The 19,613-nt window shown below is 40.5% G+C and overlaps 1 protein-coding gene across 3 annotated transcripts in view; it reads right to left on the bottom strand.

Moving 5' to 3' along the window:
• PLPPR5 (phospholipid phosphatase related 5) overlaps window positions 1-19,613 on the bottom strand; it is a 124,572-nt gene that overhangs the window by 60,148 nt on the left and 44,811 nt on the right. For all 3 annotated transcript variants that reach the window (XM_019457598.2, XM_019457596.2, XM_019457597.2), the window contains one exon: window positions 17,572-17,822. In XM_019457598.2, the coding sequence (XP_019313143.1) occupies window positions 17,572-17,822 (251 nt within the window). The remainder of the gene's footprint in view (window positions 1-17,571; window positions 17,823-19,613) is intronic.

Below are 19,613 nucleotides of genomic sequence, written 5' to 3'. Positions count from 1 at the left end.
TCCAGGATGTGTACTTGAGTTACTGGGGAGGCAGTGGAAAGCAGTGGTTTAGAGCACACTGAAGGAACATTCTGGATTCAGATCCTGGCTCCAGCATATACCAGCTGTGTACTCTGGGCAAATTATTAAATTTTTCTGAGCCTCAATTTTCTCATCTTTAATTTGGGAATTGTAATAGTACCTATGGCATACAAGTTGAGGACTGAACAAGATAATCTATGAAAAATATTTAGCACAGAACCAACACACACAGTGAAAGGATGTTACTTGTTATTCAGCTGTTCACACAAATACAGTATCCCTTTTTTAGGGAAAACAAGAGCCAAGGGTCTTAAGTTTTAGGGCTTTTTAGGGTTCCTTATACACTAAGAGGGTCCAAAGCGGAGCTGTGCAGAATGGTGGGAACACAGCGGTGAACAATCATAGGCTCAGCTAGGGACAGGGACCTTACCAGCCACCATCTCTGTGAATCTAATACAGCTGCCTCCATGTCCACAGGCATGGATAACTAGGGTAACTAGGATCATTTATAGCTGTGCACCAGGACCTGTCCGCCCACAGGATGTGCATAGATCCCATTCAGGCATCATCTCCAATTATGAGGGTGATTAAAGATTTTCCCAGTTGAGGTTAGAGTGGCAAAAAGCCTCAGTGGGAGGACCTGTGGGCCTTATATAAGTGCCAAGCGAGAAGTCCTCGCTTCTCTCTTGGCTCTAAAAAAATTTCCATAAAATAATGCAAAAGCTTAATTTATTTAAGGAATTAGACCCATTTATCAGAGGAATTGATCCAGTGCTTTGAGTAAGCACAGCCTCTCAATCTGAGTACCATTTTCTGCATCACTATACTTTGAGATTATAGATTTATTAGGGGACAAGGACAAGTCATCTACTTAAATTTCCTAGTTACAAATAGTGGGCATTTAAGATACAGTTGTCATCGTTTGAACCAATCAACATACTTTTCTAAGTCTGTATTATATTCATGCTACTGCTGGCATTGTGGTACTATAAAGAATGGTCTCTAACCTCAGCGAACCTGTACTCTACTGGAGGCAGAAATACATAAATAATAAAACAACAATGGTAATCTTGACCCTTTTTAAATGCAACATTACTAAGGCCTTCCCAGATTAGACCACCAGCAGTGGCACACAATGGGTGGGGCAGTGGCAACATTCGGCCCCAGATGCAGGCAATAAAGGGATGCAATAAGAAAGCCTACTAAATCTCTATCTGCTCCTTATGATTGCCAGGCAATTCTAAACAATAGTAGTAATAATACACTCCTGCCCCCCAGAATCTTTTGTTGGGGTGGCTGATTGTATCCTTCAAAGATGGCTGCAACAGTCTCCCAACCCCTTGCTCCCTTGCTTTTCCCCCACTAAGGTGAAGTCAAATTCTCCTCCCTTTGCATCTGAGCAGACTTGTGACTTGCTTGTCACCTGCAAAAGGCAGCAGATGTGACACTATGAACTCATAAAAGCCTATGAACTTCTGCCTAGTTCTCTGAAACACCTGTGCTTGGTGTTTTGTGAGAAATCAGACCACTGAGGCTGCCATGCTGGGAGGAAGCCAAGGCTCATGGAAAGGCCATGTGAGGGCAGCCCTAGTCTTCAAGTCCCAGCCCAGATGCAGACACCTGAATGAGCAATCTTCCATGCCCCAGATATCAAGACACAGTCTGTCAGACTTTGAGTCTTCCCAATTGAGGCCAGAACATCGTGGAGCAGAGACAAGATAGCCATGCTGTGTCTTTTTCATGCATCTGACCTGCAAATCTGTGAACATAGTAAATCGTTTTATGCCACCAAGTTTAGGGTGATTTGTTATGAAACAATGGTAGGTGGGACATTGGTCTAAGTTGAGCTAATTGCCGCAATTACCACTGAATGTTAAGAACATGTATGTAAGCTTCAGATGAGCACATTTTATTGCATAATCTCTAATAAATATTATTTAATTAATATTTTAATTTGAAGAACTTAAGGAAGTTAATTTGAAGAACTCCAAACTATACATCTGACTTCTGGCATGTGGACTCAGCTACGCATATTTGTCTACAGAGTACATCTGTAAAGGTTGGGAGCCACTTAAGCATGCTTTGGCCACAGAATATCTCCAACTGCAATGCTGCTACATTTAAACAGATTTGAGAGGGAAAAAACCCATGGTACGATTGTAATTGTAAAGATGACAAAATAGAACTTGGGTGATTTCAAATTCTGCCAATCTGTGTGACTACTTGGGTTTTTTTCAGTGTATTTATTTGAAAGAGAGAGAGAGAGAGAGAGAGAGAATGCACATGCAAGCAAGAGGGGAAGGGGCAGAGAGAGAGGGAGAGAGAATCCCAAGCAGGTTCCATGCCACCAGTGCAAAGCCTGCCACAGAGCTTGATCTCACGAACCATGAGATCATGACCCCTGCTGAAATCAATAGTTGGACGCCCAACTGACTGAGCCCAGGTGCCCCAGTACTTGAGAGTTTTTTATGTTTAACTTAAGGAATAATATAATGAAACAATGAAATATTCCATTACAATGAACTAATGAAATAATATGAATGTATGGTATTTTTGTTTCTAAGTTCTAATTTTAGAAATCCATGAAATACTGTTCTAAATTTTTATGTGTTTAAAATTAAAATATACTCTTGCTTATTTTAAAACTGAAAAACGAATCAATAAAATAATGATTACTACTGTTATCACATAACTATAATTGAAAATACTTTTTCCATATAGAGGAAAATATATAAACATTATCTGCTTTGGTGTCAAATATACTAGGTACGCCACTGAAGATGGGGAGATTAACTTCAGTTGAAAAGATGACACAGTACATCAAAAAGACCAACCTTGATCTGGGTCACAAAGGTGAAGAGCACTTTCTCTCTCACTACAGAGCATCTCGACCCTTTATTGGTACTAGGACATACTCCACAGTATGAGAAGCATATACTCCTTCCCACCACCAAAACCACACAAAGGTGGATGTCTCCTTCCAAGCCCTGGCAAGCAGCTGCTGCTAGCACATGATGCACACACAGTCAACCAGACATGCCTGCAAGTCACACAGAGAGTAGATAAAGTGAAACATCCGCTCCACTGGCAGCCGTGCTGGCGGAGGCATCAAGAGGTGCAGGAGTGGGACTGTCCGTGGTCCTGCGGTCAGAGCAGCGTATCCTCCCCACACCCTTCCTGCGGTCTGATTCTGACTGCGGTTCTGGCTGCTCAGACCCCATCAGCTCCTGCTCATTCTCTGAACCTCGATTCTAAGCCTGCCCTTTCACTTCATTTTGTCTAAAGCCAGACTCGCTTTCTATTATTTATAGTAGAGAATTTTGACAAATACATAACAGGTGAATAGAATTTTGACCAGACTGGTATCTGCAGGTACTGGAAATACTGTGGATGGAGAGAATAGCAAAAGTACTGGAGTAGATGAAACTATTGTGGTTCGTGTCTGGTAATGGTCCAGTGTGAATGGAGTTCCCATGAACTGAGAACTAAACTCATGAAAAAAGGGATTATGGAGGTACCTGGGTGGCTCAGTTGGTTAAGCATCCAACTCTTGATCTCGGCTCAGGTCATGATCCCACAGTTCATGACTTCAAGCCCCACGTTGGGCTCTGGATTCTTTCTCTCTGCCTCTCTCTCTCTCTCTGCCTCTCCTCAGTTCTCTCTCTCCCTCTCTCTCTCTCTCTCTCTAAAAATAAATAAACATTAAAAAAAAAAGAGGGATTATGAAATAAGAGAGGTGTCTGAGCTCAAGCTACCATAACAAAATACCACAGACTAGGTGGCTTCAACAACAGGTATTTATTTCCCACAATTCTGGAGGCAGGAAGTCTGAGATCAGGGGCAAACATGGTCAGGTTCTGGTGAGAGACTTATTCCTGGTTTACCGATGGCTGCCTTCATGCTGTGTCTTTACATGGCCAAGAGAAATAGACAGCTTGCTCTCTGCTATCTTTTCTTATAAAGGCATTTAATCCTATCATGAGGACCCCACCCTCATCACCTCATAGACATCTAATTACTTCCCAAAGACTCCCTCCCCAAATACCATCAATTGGAGGTTAGGGGTTCAACGTACGAAGTTGGTGGGTAGGGAATTGGGGAGTGGGGCAAGAAACGCAATTCAGTACATACCATAGGAAAAGATAAATTTTAGCCAGGACCAAGAGGGCCTCATCTGCCACATGTAAGAGTGTGACCCTTGAAGGGCTGGTGAGGGCAGGCTACAGAAAGCTTTTATGCAAAGAGAGACTTGCTTAACACTCATGCTTTAGGAGTGTTGACTCCAGGGGCAGAATGTAGTATGGACGGATGAGAGTAGGATTTTCTCAGGAAGCCTATCTGGGAGGCTCCTGCAACAGTCAAGGCAAGATGACACAAAAGAGCCAAATTCAAACAGTAGGAGTATGGGGGGCAGGGTGGAGAAGAGTTTGGATTTGAAAGATATTCCAAATGTGGGACCAACAGAATTAATCAGGCATCTGGATGTGGGGGTGTTGAAGTGGGAGAGGTTGAGGGTGACTCAGAGATTTCAGGCTTAGGTAACTGGGAAGGTAGGAATGCCAATAATCAAATCAGAAGAGACAAAAGCAGGAGCACATTTGGAGCAATGGCAAGATTATGATTATGATTTTGGTTTCTGAAACGTTGAGTGTAAAGAGCTGATGGAACACCACATGGATCTGTTCAAGTTAGGAACAGTCTGGAGTTCAGAAGAGATGTTAAGACCAGTGAAGGAGTTTGGGGTTCGCCTGAAGACATGGAGGGGTTAATGAATGAGCTCGCACTTGGGAAGGATAACAGAAGGAAGAAAAGGTCAAGAACAGAGACTTGGTAAATACTGGTAGATGGTCTTCTAACATTGCAATAAAGCACTTAATAAAGGAAGAAGCAAATTGGGACATAACGTTCTCAAAGTCTTACAAGAGAAAAGTTGGGATAGGTGGGTGTGAGCTAGAGTCTCCATGTTGTTGAGACAGTCAGCAAGACAAAGCCCTGAAGAGCCTTTTGATAAGATCACTGTGGATGAAGTCTAAGGAGTAGTATTATTAGAGTGTATGTGGCGGCAGGCAGAGGGGTGGTGGGTGAACAAAACCCATGTTGAAACTGGTTGATAAGGTGAAGAAATATAAACTAATCTTTCTAGAAGTTTCTTTCAGAAATGGAATGGTGGCTCAAATTAATGGAAGGTTTTTGTGTGGTTGTTGATTTTGTTCTTTGATAGTGGAAATTTTAGCAAGTCTAAGGAAATCACATTTCCCTACATTGTACATAAACTATTCCAATAGCATACATTTTTATGTATAGAAAGATGCCTGATTAATATGTTTGACAAAGGAGAGAAAGCAATAAATATATGTATGTAAAGTGCTTAGCACAGTAAGCATTCAGTAATAATAGTTATTTTTATATTCTAAATTTCTATATTATTATAGAGGGATTTCTCCTTGCTATTTGAAATACTTTGTTCCCGTTCCAAGGTTTTCTTTAGATGGCATAAATAAACAAATGGCTCAAAGCAGACTGTGTTCACAGGAGAAGGTAACTTCTTTTGTAAGATGGCGGAAAAGGTGCCAAGAAATCTCCTTGATTTAAACTATATCTTCAATTTAGGGGTGGGGGAGCTGATGACTGAAATTACAGTGCCATAATTTTTTTCCTATATGTTAAGGCACTCAAAATATTTTTGGCACAGAGAAAATCACGGAAGATAATGCATCACAGTAGTAACCCCTTGCTGTGCATTAGCTTATAGAACCTCTCTGAGAACAAGATGGAGGCAGTGCGGCAAGCCACTGAGGTAAGTTGCTCTCCTCTTTCTTCAGGAAAGAGCCAGCCATTCTGCTGTAGGGAGGGCAGTGAGCTGAGAATGTCCACGTGTAGTTCACAGTGCTTGAGCAGAGGCCACAATCTCTCTGGCCAGCCCCCAACCAGTGATGGAGCACAGCAGGGGTACTAAGGTTTGGCCATGTATGCCCAACATGAGGCTTTTCCAATGAGCAACCTCTGGTGAAGATTGGTTGAGACTTTGCCAGATATGCACCACACTCTGAGACTCCCCCTCTCCAATCTCACTTCTCAGAGAGGTTCTATCTTTTACAAGTGTTACCTCCCTCCAAGCTTCCCATAAATCGTAACTTCCTAATTGTATTTCTAATACTGCTCCTAATTCTATCTTAGCCTTCCACTTTGTGGAGGATCCTAAGAATTGGGATGATCTAAGAAAACAGGTGATAAGATGGGGTTTAGGGACATGTCCTTGCTGGAAATGAGGACCCCATCTTGTGAAGTATATGGAGGCACTGGGTAACAATCCAACTGCTAAAACCCACCAATAGTGACTTGGAAGAATGTTCTGGTGGAGACACTGTAATCAACTTAACCTGGTTTACACTAAACTTTCCTGATTTTAGCACTGGAAGTATGAAGTCTGATGGCTGGCCACCCTAACTGGGAGGAATGACTTAACCAGGCCAATGACATGGGAAGCTGAGAAGTCCATGGAAACAATGACTAACTAGAGGGATAATGAAATTGGCCAACTCTTACTAAGTTGTGTTGGCACCCTACAGAAGAAAAATGAAAAGCTGAGGAGAGTTAACGAACAAATGAAAACTGAGTGTGATGGCCAGAGTTCCTCTTTGGGAACTTAGAAAAAAAGCTCTTGTTTCTGGAGTTTCAGAGTAAAAAAAGCTGAAGTCCAAACTTATCACTTACTAACTAAGAGTCAAGGGACCTTCAAATATCACTGACTGCTCAGCTAAGGCAGGTCCATTATACCAAGGTCAGGACTCTAGTTAGAAAAATCTAACACCTTGACATGGGGATGGGGAAATCTGAGTGGATGTACATGAATATTTTGGTTCATCAGATTCCTCTAAACGCTCAGAGCCTTCAGACGTGGCTACCACCCCCCACCTATTCAGGGCTAGCACTCCTCCCAGCCCCACCCATACCAGGGACTTTCGAGTGGGGAAGTGAGAAGCCTCTTTCCCCCAGTGCAATAGGGGTCCGCTCATGATCTGCTCCCACCTCTTTTCCTGGCTGCCAGGCCAACCACTGGGGCTTAGTTGCCAGGATGTGATAAACGGAATAAGGAAAGAAAGCGACTCTGCCCCAAAACTGCTGCAAGAATTAGCCAGCGCATACCAGTTGGAGTCAGGGGAGACCTACGTGGTGGGATTTTGAAGGTGCTTTATCAAGGATGCTGAAACAGAAACAGGATAAGGGAGAGTTTGTGGACATGAGGACACTCTCCCTGGGGATATGGGATTTAATACTCTTGCAAGGCCCCTGGGGAACAGTAAAAACTCCTTGCTGCGCAGGTTCCTAAAAGCTTGGAGAAAATGATTACTTTTTCTCGATGAAGCTGACATGCCTGAATTGCTTCGGCAGACAGTGGAAGAAGGAATTAAAAGGCTCTGAGAAGTGACATTGCTGGAATGGACATGTAACATGAGCCTCAAGGACCCACCAGAGGATGATGTACCATGGGAGGACCTCATGGATGTACCATTCACTGAGGCACAAGGAATGTGCTAGTGAGAGGGGCAGTAGCAGGGTGCAGGAGTTGAGGGGTGCCTCTCCTCCATAAGCCAGTGTCGTTGGTAGGGGAGGTTACCACAGAGCTGGGTCCTTTATATCCATGCAGACCATGGAATGCCTGAAGAAACAGAAGCCAGTGACCAGTGCTTAATCGTAGGAGCAGTGGTAGGGGTTAGGGGGCTGTGTCTCAATTATCATAACAATGCATAAGGCCCTGAGTGACAGGCAAGGTGACTTGACCTGCAGAAAGTTTTGGAGATGATTTATAGAACATAGTGTGCCCTAGAGGCAAAATAGATAAGGAGCCCAGAAGACTACTCAATACATACCCACAAGATGACAAGAATGCAGAGCTGAAAGTGGATGCCCCAATAAAAGTTTCAATCCTTTGTGCAGTTACCAAACTGGAATGAAACTCACTGACTGAAGAGGCAGCAGGTCCCTAGAGGGAAGGACCCTATAACACTACAGAAAGTATGTATTGTAATGATTTTCCCAGTCCTTCCCCAAAAGGACCTATGACCATTTATTCAGGTGACTACATATTGGGGGGAGGAGAATATCCAGGCATTTTGAGGACTATTGAACAAAAAGTCTAAGGGGACACTGATTGCCTGGAGACCTGAATTAGCATCATCATGGCTCCCTGCTTCAAGGTCCCATGGGGACTAGGTAGTAAGTGAACCTGGGCCAAAGTCTACTAGGTCTGTGAACACATCTAGTGGACATTTTCCCCTTGGCAGGTAGACTATTGGGGGAATTTAATAGGAAGCTTATGAAACTATATCCCCACTCCTGCCAAGATAGTGAATCAAAAACAATACTGCATTAAGGAAGGGGGGATGGTGGAGATTTATCTACCTCTTAGGATCTCAAGAATGTAGGGGTAGTGGTTCTTATCATACCTCCATTTAATTAACCAGGCTGGACAAATCCTGGAGAAAAACTACAGTCTCCTGAATCTTAGCTAAGTAGTAGTGACCACTGACTTGTCAAATGCATTATTTTCTATCTTGTTCAAGAAAAAGAATGAGAGGGGCGACTGGGTGGCTCAGTTGGTTGAGCGTCTGACTTTGGCTCAGGTCATGATCTCACAGTTTGTGAGTTCGAGTCCCGCATCAGGCTCTGTGCTGACAGAGCAGAGCCTGGAGCCTGCTTTGGATTCTGTGTCTCCCTCTCTCTGCTCTTCCCCAACTCACTCTCTGTCTCTCTCTCTCCTTCAAAAATAAATAAACATTAAAAAAATTAAAAAAAAAAAAAAAGAAACAGGATGAGAAACAGTTCACATTCACATAGAACAGGCAAAGTTTTACATCATGGTGTATGTCAGTCCTATGCATTAACTCTCCTGCTCTTTGCCAGATCATAGTCTGAAGAGACCATCGTATTGATTCTTTGCATCAAAGATATCATGCTGATCAAGCAAGATAAAAGATGGTCAGCACACTGGAGGTCTTGGAAAGATACACGCATTCCAGATCTTGGGAGATAAACCCTGTAAGATTCAGGGGCCTGGGACATCAGTAAAATTTTTAGGGATCCATTGGCCAGGGATATGCTAAACATCCCCTCAAAGCAAAAGACAAATTATTGCATCTTGTACCACTACCGCAAAAAAGGAAGCACAACACCCTCAGATCACTACGTGTTCTTGGGGAAACACATCTCATACCTATGAATATTGTTCTGGCCTATATACCGGATGACATGAAAAGCTGCCAGCTCTAAGTGGGGCCTGGAGAAGAAAAGGGCTCTACAACAAGTACAGGCTGTAGGGCAAGCAGCCCTGCTACTTGGGCCACAGGATCCACAGGTTCTATGGTGCTTGAGATGTCGAGGCAGAAAGCATACAGTCCAAAGCTATGAGAATCACCGTGTTGGCTCCTGGAGCTCAGGAGCAAGGCCATGCCTTCTGCAGCAAAGCTTGATGCATCTTTTAAAAAATGGGTATGGGCGTGTTATTGGGCATGAAAGAGATGCAATGCTTGACCACACATGTAGAGCTCCCCATTGTTAAACTGGGTTCTGTTGGACCCCGTCAAAGCGATAGTGCCTACCACGGAGGTCTAATGAGCATTAAGCACTGCCAATGCTGGTTAGGTTATTATGTATCCAATTACTGTACATCGTAAAGAAGTAAAACGTAACATAAAAGTTGTCATTTCAAAAGCAATTAAAGTTCTTTAGCATCACAAATGATGTGTAGAACATAGAATATTAAAAATTAAGAATCATAAAAATAAAACACTTACAATCAAAAGTACAATTAAAATCCAATAATCATGACCATTTATATTACTTTTAGGGTTTGAGCAATTTGGCTATCTGGAAAATAGGACATGGGACAGGAATTTATGGAGTACAGTTTTTCAACAACCTTCCTAATTCATATCGTGTGATGTTCAATTAAAATCAATGGACTAGGGGTGCCTGGGTGGCTCAATCGGTTGAGCATCCAACTCTTGATTTTGGCTCTGGTCATGATCTCATGGTTTGTGAGATCCGTACTGACAGCACAGAGCCTCCTTAGGATTCTCTCTCCCTCTCTCTCTTCCCCTCCTTTGCTCATGCTCTCTGTCTCTCTCTCCCTCTCTCTCTCTCTCTCTCAAAATAAATAAATAAACATTTTAAAAAAATCAATTGGCCAGTTTTCTTCATGACTGGGCATGAGGCTGCTTCCTTTTCACTGGGGCACATGCCAGGAAGTAGTGTGATATAAAAGACCAAATACTGGCTTTGGAGTCAATACTGGCCTGCATTGTATTTCTGGTTCTAGCAAATACTAGCTATATAACCTTGGGCAAGCTAATTAGCCTCTTGCATCTTCAGTTTTGTTACCTGTAGAATGAAGACAGCCATACTTTCATTCCAGCCACTGTGAAGACTAAGGCCTATAAAAAAAAAGTACTTAGGATGAGGCTAGACTGTTACTTTCTCATAAATGGAAGCCGGAGGACTGAGGGCTGAAATCTAAGAGCAGGACACAGTACTAAACTCGGGCCCAGGGATTTGGCTAAGTTTAGCCAAAGCATCGAAGTAAGCGGTGACGGTGTGTAAACCCTGCAATGCATACAGGAGCACTGGTTGTGGGTCTAGGTCCGGCTTTCCTATTCCTGTGCTCTAAGAGAAAATGCTTAGGGATTCCCAACTACTCAAAGCTATACTCAGTCTGCCGTGGCTCAGGCTGATGGCAGCTCATGGTGCCCAAGCTCATTCCATTTCTCAGAAACTAGGAATTTCATTTCATCTCACTTCATTTCATCTGACTCTGGTCTCATCAGCACTGGGCTGTCAATCTTTAAATCCTTATTTCGTATCTGAGATTCTTTGACAATCTCCTTATAACATTCCCTTTACTTTTAGTTTCTCTCCCTTTTAATTCCCTCTTTATGCTCTATCGGACCATTTTAAGCTTCAGAAGGAGTTGATATCAGTATGTTCAGGCTTAATGCGTTATAGGTATTCCATATATATTTATGGAATTGAATTAAGTAAAATAATTCAGAAGCACTGCCGTAATGTCAGTTTTCAACCCCGTCTTACTTATTAACCCAAATGTTAAGCCTCAAGTTGGTTTACAGTGACTTTCTGATTTATTTATTCTTGCTAATCCTTAAATCCCATATATACTCCCCATCTGAGGTTTCCCCTCACTAGTTCCTAATTGTATCTGCTGTTTCTTGCTTGCTGTCTTTGCTTTCATTGTCCCCATCTCTGGAATGCTTCTTCTTTACCTATTCAAATCATATTCATCTTCAAGACCCAGGCCAAGTGCCACTTCCCACTGAAGCACTCCCCGATGGTACTTGTCCACGGTGATCTTTTCCTTCCTGGATACTGAATGGCTCTCACCGTCATCACCAGATACACTAACATTCATATTCCATCTAGAACTTTATTATGCACTATCTCTAGGGAAAACTTATCCAGTAGGCATGGAACTTAGATCCCAGATACTTGTAGGGACCAATAAAACTGTTATAATTTCCTTTAAAATCAGAAGGAAAAGTGAACATTCAGGTTGAAGAAAATATTTAATATACGTTATTAATTTGTTTTTATAGCAATGAGGTTGTAAAGCATATACATATTTTCAATGGCAGAGGAGGTCCTGAAAACACAAGTGCCTAGGGCCTACAAAAGTCATAACACAGGGCTGACTCTGTCTGATATTGTCCTATACGAGTAAGTCCTGTTTTCCTAAATAGAATGTGCTAGTGCTGCCAGAAATCCCGAACCTGGAGTTGGTGAGCACCTAGGAAGCCCCAGACATATTAACGGAATTCTATGACATACTTTTCAATATTTGTAAGAGCTTAATAGAATAGTATATTTACCCAAAAGAAGCCCACCCACAGGCACTAACTAAAATGTCAGTACTCTTTGCTGTTGGCCGGAACTGTATTAAGTCAGTTGGCAGCAATGGTGATCTCATGCTGCTTACTGGTTCTGATACATTGTGGAAGACACAGGGACTTCTGGGATGTGACTGGGGAACCAGAAACCATTATAAAGTGATTAGTCAATCCCAGAATACCCAGTTATAGTGGCACTTACAGAAGCCAGATAAAACTAAGGTAAAGATGCAGAGTATCCAGGCGTCTTTAATCATTTACTGCTTTATATTTAATAGCTGTATGTGTGCCATTTTAATAATTGTATGTGTACAATTTCAAAACAGCATTATTATATATTTTTTATCATGGGCCACTGTTTAATATCTAGGCCTACGCGTGCATGAGTGGCTCAGTTAGTTAGGCGTCTGACCTTGGCTCAGGCCATGATCTCACGGTTGGTGAGTTCGGCCCCGCATCCAGCTCTGGGCTGACAGCTCAGAGCCTGGAGCCTGCTTTGTATTCTGTGTCTGCCTCTCTCTCTGCCCCTCCTCTGTTTGCACTCCTTCTTTCTCTCTCAAAAATAAACATTAAAATTTTTTTTAAAATAATATCTGGGCCTAAGTTGAGATGGGAAAGCATCATATTAGACAGAAGATTTAGAAATATAAAGTTCATGGAGGAGTGTGGTAGAAGAAGGTAAATTATAAAAGGGGGCCATGGTAACGAAAACATTGGAACTAAATGGGTACTTTGCAGATGTCTTTGGTAACCTCCCCATCCCCTATGACACTTGGCTGAAGGCTGACAGGAAAAAATTGTCCATCGACTAATACCAGTGGTCCCGGCAACAGTAGTCACAGTAATAGTATAGCAGTCACTTTATGAGCGAGTGCCCACTAAATACCTTTTAATATATTATCTAGTAGACCACAGATTTGCTCATTTGAAATCTAGAGCACAGGGATCGTACACACTTCAGCGTTAAATTACTTCTGAGCAGGGAAGATTTAGAGGAATGGCCTTGTGATAGCAGCCAGATCTCATCAGTCACTGAAGGCAAATACATGAGGGCAGCCCAGAGCTTTACCTTCCACCCACTTTGATGTTTCGCCTTCAAACACAATCCCTGACCAGTCTCATGAAATCAAAGGCTGCAGGAAAACTGCCATGAATCCCCCAAATTCCTGTACCCCACACTGAGGAGCTGTTCATGCCCCTACACAGATTAGGTAAAATATTACTAAACGAAGGCCAAACAGATACCAGTGGGTCGTGTTTATTTAACCCTCGTCTTGGCAGCCTGTGGCTGCCCATGTGCACATGGGACCTCATGAGATTATTATAAAAGGTGGCTGTGTGGGCAGCAAGAGCATGTAGATGCCAAAGACTGGACACCAACAAGGTGGGGGGTAATGATACTTCAGAGCTTTCCGCTAATATTCTGGGAAAAGACTGCAGTGAGTTGTTTAATATCCACAAATTCCTCTTTTGCTAGTACATCAACTTCTTTACAGTCTGATTGTACTGCACCTCCCATTTATAGGTGGAGTCTGTTTCTCTGCTCCCATCAATCTGGGCTGGCCTTGTGGATTTGCTTGGACCAACAGAGTCCAGAGATGGGGATGGTGAACAAGTTTTGGAGCACAAGCTTCAAGACGCCCTGTAGCTCAGGTCTCTGCTCTCTTGGAAGGCTGCTCTCAGATCCTCTCGGAGAAAATCTCTTGAGAATGAGAGAGGCCCAGGTATTGAGCTGTCCCATCCCCATCTACCCCTAGCTGAACACAACACATGAGAGAAGCAAGGTTCTAAGGACCAGTAAAACCCACAGGATCCTGAGGACAGCAAATTCTTGTTTTGAAGGGTGGTTTGTTCACAACCAAAAATAATAACAGGCCAACAAGTGTAGCTGACCCCTTCCTTCCTTCCTTCCTTCCTTCCTCCCTCCCTCCCTCTTTCTTTCTTCCCTCTTTCCTTTCCTTTTTCCTTTCCTTTCCTCTTTCTTGCTCCTTCTCTCCCTCTCCCTCTTCCCTTCTTCATTTTCTTCCTTTCCTTTTTCCTTTCCTTTCTTCTTTCTTTCTTCCTCCCTCTCTTCCTCTCTTTCTTCCCTTCTTCATTTTCTTCCTTTCCTCTTTCTTTCTTTCTTTCTTTCTTTCTTTCTTTCTTTCTTTCTTTCTTTCTTTTTTCAGAGAGTCAATATAAGGTCATAATTGGAAGTAACCTAAGGAGATCATTTTATGTCTTCCTGTCACTGATTTATAAGATCAACTGGAAAGTCATGAAACACTGTTTCTCATTCTCAACTTTGAAGTTCATTTTACAATTAGAAAAACTGCTCACTTCATATGAAATGAATAACACAAAGCTAAATTTAAATATTATTCTAATGTGACTTAACACTGAATTATAAATGTAATGGTTGAGGGTTAAATAACCTTCAGAATGTTTTCCTGGGAAACCAACAACATTTGCAAAAATAGGCATAGGGATTTTTTTCCCCTGAAAGTTCTCAGTAAAGCAAAAGAGAACAACTCTGTTATCAAATTATCCCCAAAAGCCTTAATTAAAGTCGAATGCTAAAGGGGACTTCAAGTTCCTTAATTTTATTTACTAATCCACAAAGAGAAACATCAGAAAAATATTTCTCAGTTCTTATTCATATACTTCATAATATGGCTTATTTATTTTTATTATGTATGTACATATGTTTACCACACTTACACAACATTAAACAAACATATATCTAAATACAGCAATAAGCCTGTTTCCACAGAAAATACTGATTATATGGCTATTTTCTCCTATATACCTACTCATCAAAATTCTGGCAAGCATTTCACGAGACTGTATTAGCTCAAAATACCCCGACACTTCTATTATAAAGTTTTCCCAAGGTGTCTCTAGTGAAACTGGGAAGAAATATATATGTATATGGGATCAAATATAACAGCAAAACCTGACTGTAATGCCTACATTTGCAGCAGGAGTTATATTCAGAGTTGCCATGGCAGCCACCCACACTCACATACTCATAAATGGGTGTAGGGAAGAGAGAAAAGGAGTTAGTAGAGAACAGAATCTATTGTTAAAAATACAGAGGTACCCTTCAATGTAATTACAAGTAGGAATCCTGACTTTTAGTCTGAACCACGTTTTAATGTTAGAAGATTTCCAAGAGTTGCAGTGTTGTTAAATGTTTTTTCTCTAAACATATCTACCATCTGAACCCTCAACCATAACCTTGATGGATGCTGAGATTATGTGGCAGCAGGAGGAAATTCAGCTGATCATGCATACGTTAGGGCTAGTATGATTCAGTGATTCCTTCTCTGGAATACTCGGAATCATTGTAGCCAGGAAAGTGTGTGGTTCTATGGATATGGACGAGTTACTTCACTTTCTGAGTGTCCTCATCTATAAAATGGGCATAATAATGCCACATACTTCAAGGAGTTTTTATGAGGATTCAAAAAATTAGTACCAATAATCAATCATTACCTAAATAGTAGTTACAATAAAGAATAAATTTTAAGACATCAGTAAGAATTAGTAATACATTAAATGAATTAGTAAAAGTGAAGCACTTGGTGCTTGATACATAACAAATTCTCAATGAATATTTTCTATAATAATAATTATTATATACTATACAGATAATTATGTATCTATTATACATATATATATATATATATATATATATATATATATGTATGTATATCTAAGAAGTTGCTAAAATACATGCCAGCTGACTAGAGGCAAGGTAAGATATTAAGATTTCGCCAGTACTTAAAAAGATAATGCCTTGTCCTAAAAGCAATGCCTTTGAAAACACAATTTTGGCAGAACAAAAAGATCAAGTATTTACAATACTAGCACATTTGCCACCATTTGCAAATGCTGGTTATACAGCAAAATCTACCATCTATTAAGTGCTAAAATAATGTAACAGGATTTGTTTGGATTCAGAGAGTCTTCTAGAATTTGTCTCAAGCCATTGGTTTGATCACATATGTATATGCAGGTACATTTGCAATTCATACTCAGATACAAATACCAGTGTCAGATTTAGACGTGATGACAATGAATGAAAACTATTTTCTGACTTCTGATTCACTCAAGTTTTAAATCTGCATTTTAAGGCTGAATGCTTCATATTCTAAAAGAGGTGTAACATGTCATCAAGCAGGTTAGCATAGGAAAGAATATGCATGGATTAACAGATTTCATATCAAGTCTAGAAGTACCTGAGAATGGGAAACAGAAAGTAAAGCTGATGGAATAAAGAAATCAGGGGAAATTAAAGGAACGGAGTTGGGAGCACACCGAGAGGGGAAAAAGGGAGTTGTAACTAACAAACTGTACAGAAGTCAGAAGACAGTGGAAGAGAAAATGGATAGGATGGGATTTGATCTTTAACTCTATAAAATCCTGTTTGATGGGATTTTTTAAAAAGTCCAGGCTGTGAGGGATAGAATTAGCTTGGCCTGAAAACTTTAGAAATGTTAAAATGCATACATTCATGGCCTCCAAAATTACCCTGCCACTGCAAATGTTATGTACAATGCTAAATTTCCCCTCCTAAATTGTTGCTTATTTAGTAATTTTATTTCCAATCTCAAGTAGAGGTGTCATGGGGTATTTTACTGCTTGGCTCTTTGTTTGTTTTTAGAGATAAGCAGGCATGATTGCATTAAGAATATCAGAGATATTTCCATAATCAAATACCTCTTTGAGGGTAAAAATAAGTCTGAGTTTTTTCAAGTCATTAGCAGTGATAAAATTTGGTTTCAAATTTTGTTTGTGATCTCCTGTCAATGAGCTAAAATCAGAAGAAAGTAGCTATGGGCACCATTAGAAAGGAGAACCCCTGAAGGCATTTAAATTCTCTGAACCTCTTACTGTAGCCATGGAAAAGCCTACAGAGCACGCTTTCTGGAGCCCAGCTCCATAGCTGCAAGGCAGATCGTGGTGATGGAGGAAAAGGCTGATGGCAGGAATGCAGGGGCCAAGAGCTACCTGCCAAGGTTCCCCTTGTTTCTGCTCCTGCGTCTCAGTAAAGCACTCGACCATCACCACTTACTTCCACCTAGAGGTCCCAGATAGCTACACCAGGGGCCTGGCTCTCACTACTAAAATGAGGGCAAAGACTCAAGAATAAAGGAAAAAATAATTTATAAGGACATTTTGGCTAGTTCTGTGAGAACATATTAAAACACTGGTTGAGATATTATGATGACAGAGTTACCAATAATGAAACAAAAAAATCTTTCTAAAAAAAGAGTGCTCCCTTCCCCACCACCACCAGAGAATATTAGAGCTTGAGTAGGCAGCTGAGAGGCCTGGGTAGTTTTCTTAATTGGGCTATTGCAAGATTATGGGGACTGCTATGGGACAAATTTGTTTCCATTAAACCCTATTTAACATAAAGACAAACATATTCGCAAATAGAAATGCTAATGGCTATATTTTTTAATGCAACCACTACCCACACATAATCTCATGAGAGTCAACTGACTTAATTTTATCCACAGTACAAACAGCTATTATTAAAAATAAATTAAATGGCCTACAGAAAGCTGTTAATGTGACTTCCATTATGGCAGAGAAAAATAATTTCTTCATTGGGAGAATTAACAGAAGGACAGACTAAGACTGGTTAATAATCCTTACTTACTGTCAGATACATAGCTGCATAGACACTGAGAGCTGCTTCTTTGGATGGAAACGTTTTCCTTGCTCTCATGATGAGATCTGGGTTGCCCGTGCAGGCCTCTTCCCCGCTGATGAACTGTGTATACTGCTGACATCCAAGTGCTGTATAGTTGGGCTTACACAGGGCAAGAAAATGTGGAGCCAGATTCCCGGTAACTACTTGCCCAGCATTTACAAAGATATCTGTAGCAAATAGCCCAAATGTATAAATACCTGAGGAAGAAAACAAACCATTTTAACTCTTTGGGGTTTTTTGTTTTTGTTTTGTTTTGTTTTTGTATTTCAGTTTACAATAAACCAACATGGAAATATTTTAGAAACTATAAAATACACTTACAAACATATGGTTCCCTCCACTTCCACTTCTCTCCAGTTCTTTGCTTTCTGGAGTGGTGGGAGAGTTAAGTTATTTAACATATTGAGCTGTCTACCACTGGCTACAGTTTTATGCATGGCAGGTTTATAAGATAAAAGAAGAAGATATATTCTAAGACTGTGTTTGGATAATGTGATTTTTAAAAAGGAGACACGTTTCTCTGGAGAGGGCTCAGTCTCTCACCTTCAACTAATGTTAGCAATCTTTATTTTTCCCTATTTTGAAAATATTTCACACCTTACAAACATAAAGCAAAGCAGTTGTCTCCCTTTGATTATGCCTCTTAAACCCATTCGGACTGATATTAACTCTGCTGGAGATGCCATTTAGCAGTAAAATCCAACAGCATTAGTTTTCATTTAAATGTCATGGAAAATCTTAAGTAAAGAAGAATGTTTCAGATTAATCTCTACACTGCTTTCACAAAAACATCTTAAAAAGCCACTTAACAGCTAGTAACTTAGTCCCACCTTATCTTTTATGGTTGGAATTTAGTTTATCAAATTTTGGGCAATTTAGTAAATAATAATGCAAACAAAATTATAATTTTTCAATTATCTTCACAGCATTAAAATTTATTTGCTTTGGTTATCTGAAGGTATAAAATTAAGTATTTACAGAATTTTTGTCCCCTTTTGTGAAGAACTTGACAATTTATTCAAATTAAAAAATATTCCACATTCAATGCCATTGGTCATTAGAACCAAAACTTATTTTTCTCCTCAGGTAGCATAGGCAAAATACATTCCTTGGCATCATTTTCAATTAAACTTACAGCTACAGCCTTTGAGGATGTGGTACCAATGTGAAAGAGATTTATTCTTTTATAATTTGGGGAAATAAAATTCCGTCAGGTATTTTAAAATTATACCAAAAGAGGGGCACCTGGGTGGCTCAGTCGGCTAAGCGGCTGACTTCGGCTCAGGTCATGATCTCACGGTCTGTGAGTTCGAGCCCCGCATCGGGCTCTGTGCTGACAGCTCAGAGCCCGGAGCCCGTTTCAGATTCTGTGTCTCCCTCTCTCTCTGACCCTCCCCTGTTCATGCTCTGTCTCTCTCTGTCTCAAAAATAAATAAACGTTAAAAAATTTTTTTAAAAAAATAAAAAAATAAAAAAAAAATTATACCAAAAGAATATTTCCCAAACAGTTCATTTATTAAAAAGCCATATAGTTCTATTATAATAATCAGACAGCTTTCTTCTTAGTTCTACATTTCAGGATTGTTTGTTTGCTAAATCTTTACATAATCATTGGCGGTTGTGTAGGAAGTCACCAGGAAAGTTGTGCAGGATCAAATAATTTTCCAGTATCAGATGCATGGCTATCCTTTTAATTTTTGAAATATTATATAAGATTATAAAAGGTTCATGCACACAAACCTGCACATAGCAAAACTCTATGTGTATACAAATGGCAATGAGACAAGACCTTAGTTCTCCCTTTGTCTAAAAATTCTAAAAGCAAATAATAAAAAGCTTTTTCTTTACATCTTCCCAGCATTTCATGAGTCATACAAGTAAATGTTAGCAAAAGAAGAAATTTAGGAGACGCAGAGAAATGAAAGAAAATGGAACTCAATAAAATGTTAATGCACATAAACTCTCCTTCCAACCATCATGGCCCAGCA

This window comes from Panthera pardus, unplaced genomic scaffold (genome assembly GCF_024362965.1).
Source record: "Panthera pardus isolate Hobbes unplaced genomic scaffold, ASM2436296v1 HiC_scaffold_11, whole genome shotgun sequence".
Taxonomy (NCBI): Eukaryota; Metazoa; Chordata; class Mammalia; order Carnivora; family Felidae; genus Panthera; species Panthera pardus.
The sequence above is the reverse complement of the archived record's forward strand: the minus strand, read 5'-3'. Positions and strand labels throughout refer to the sequence as shown.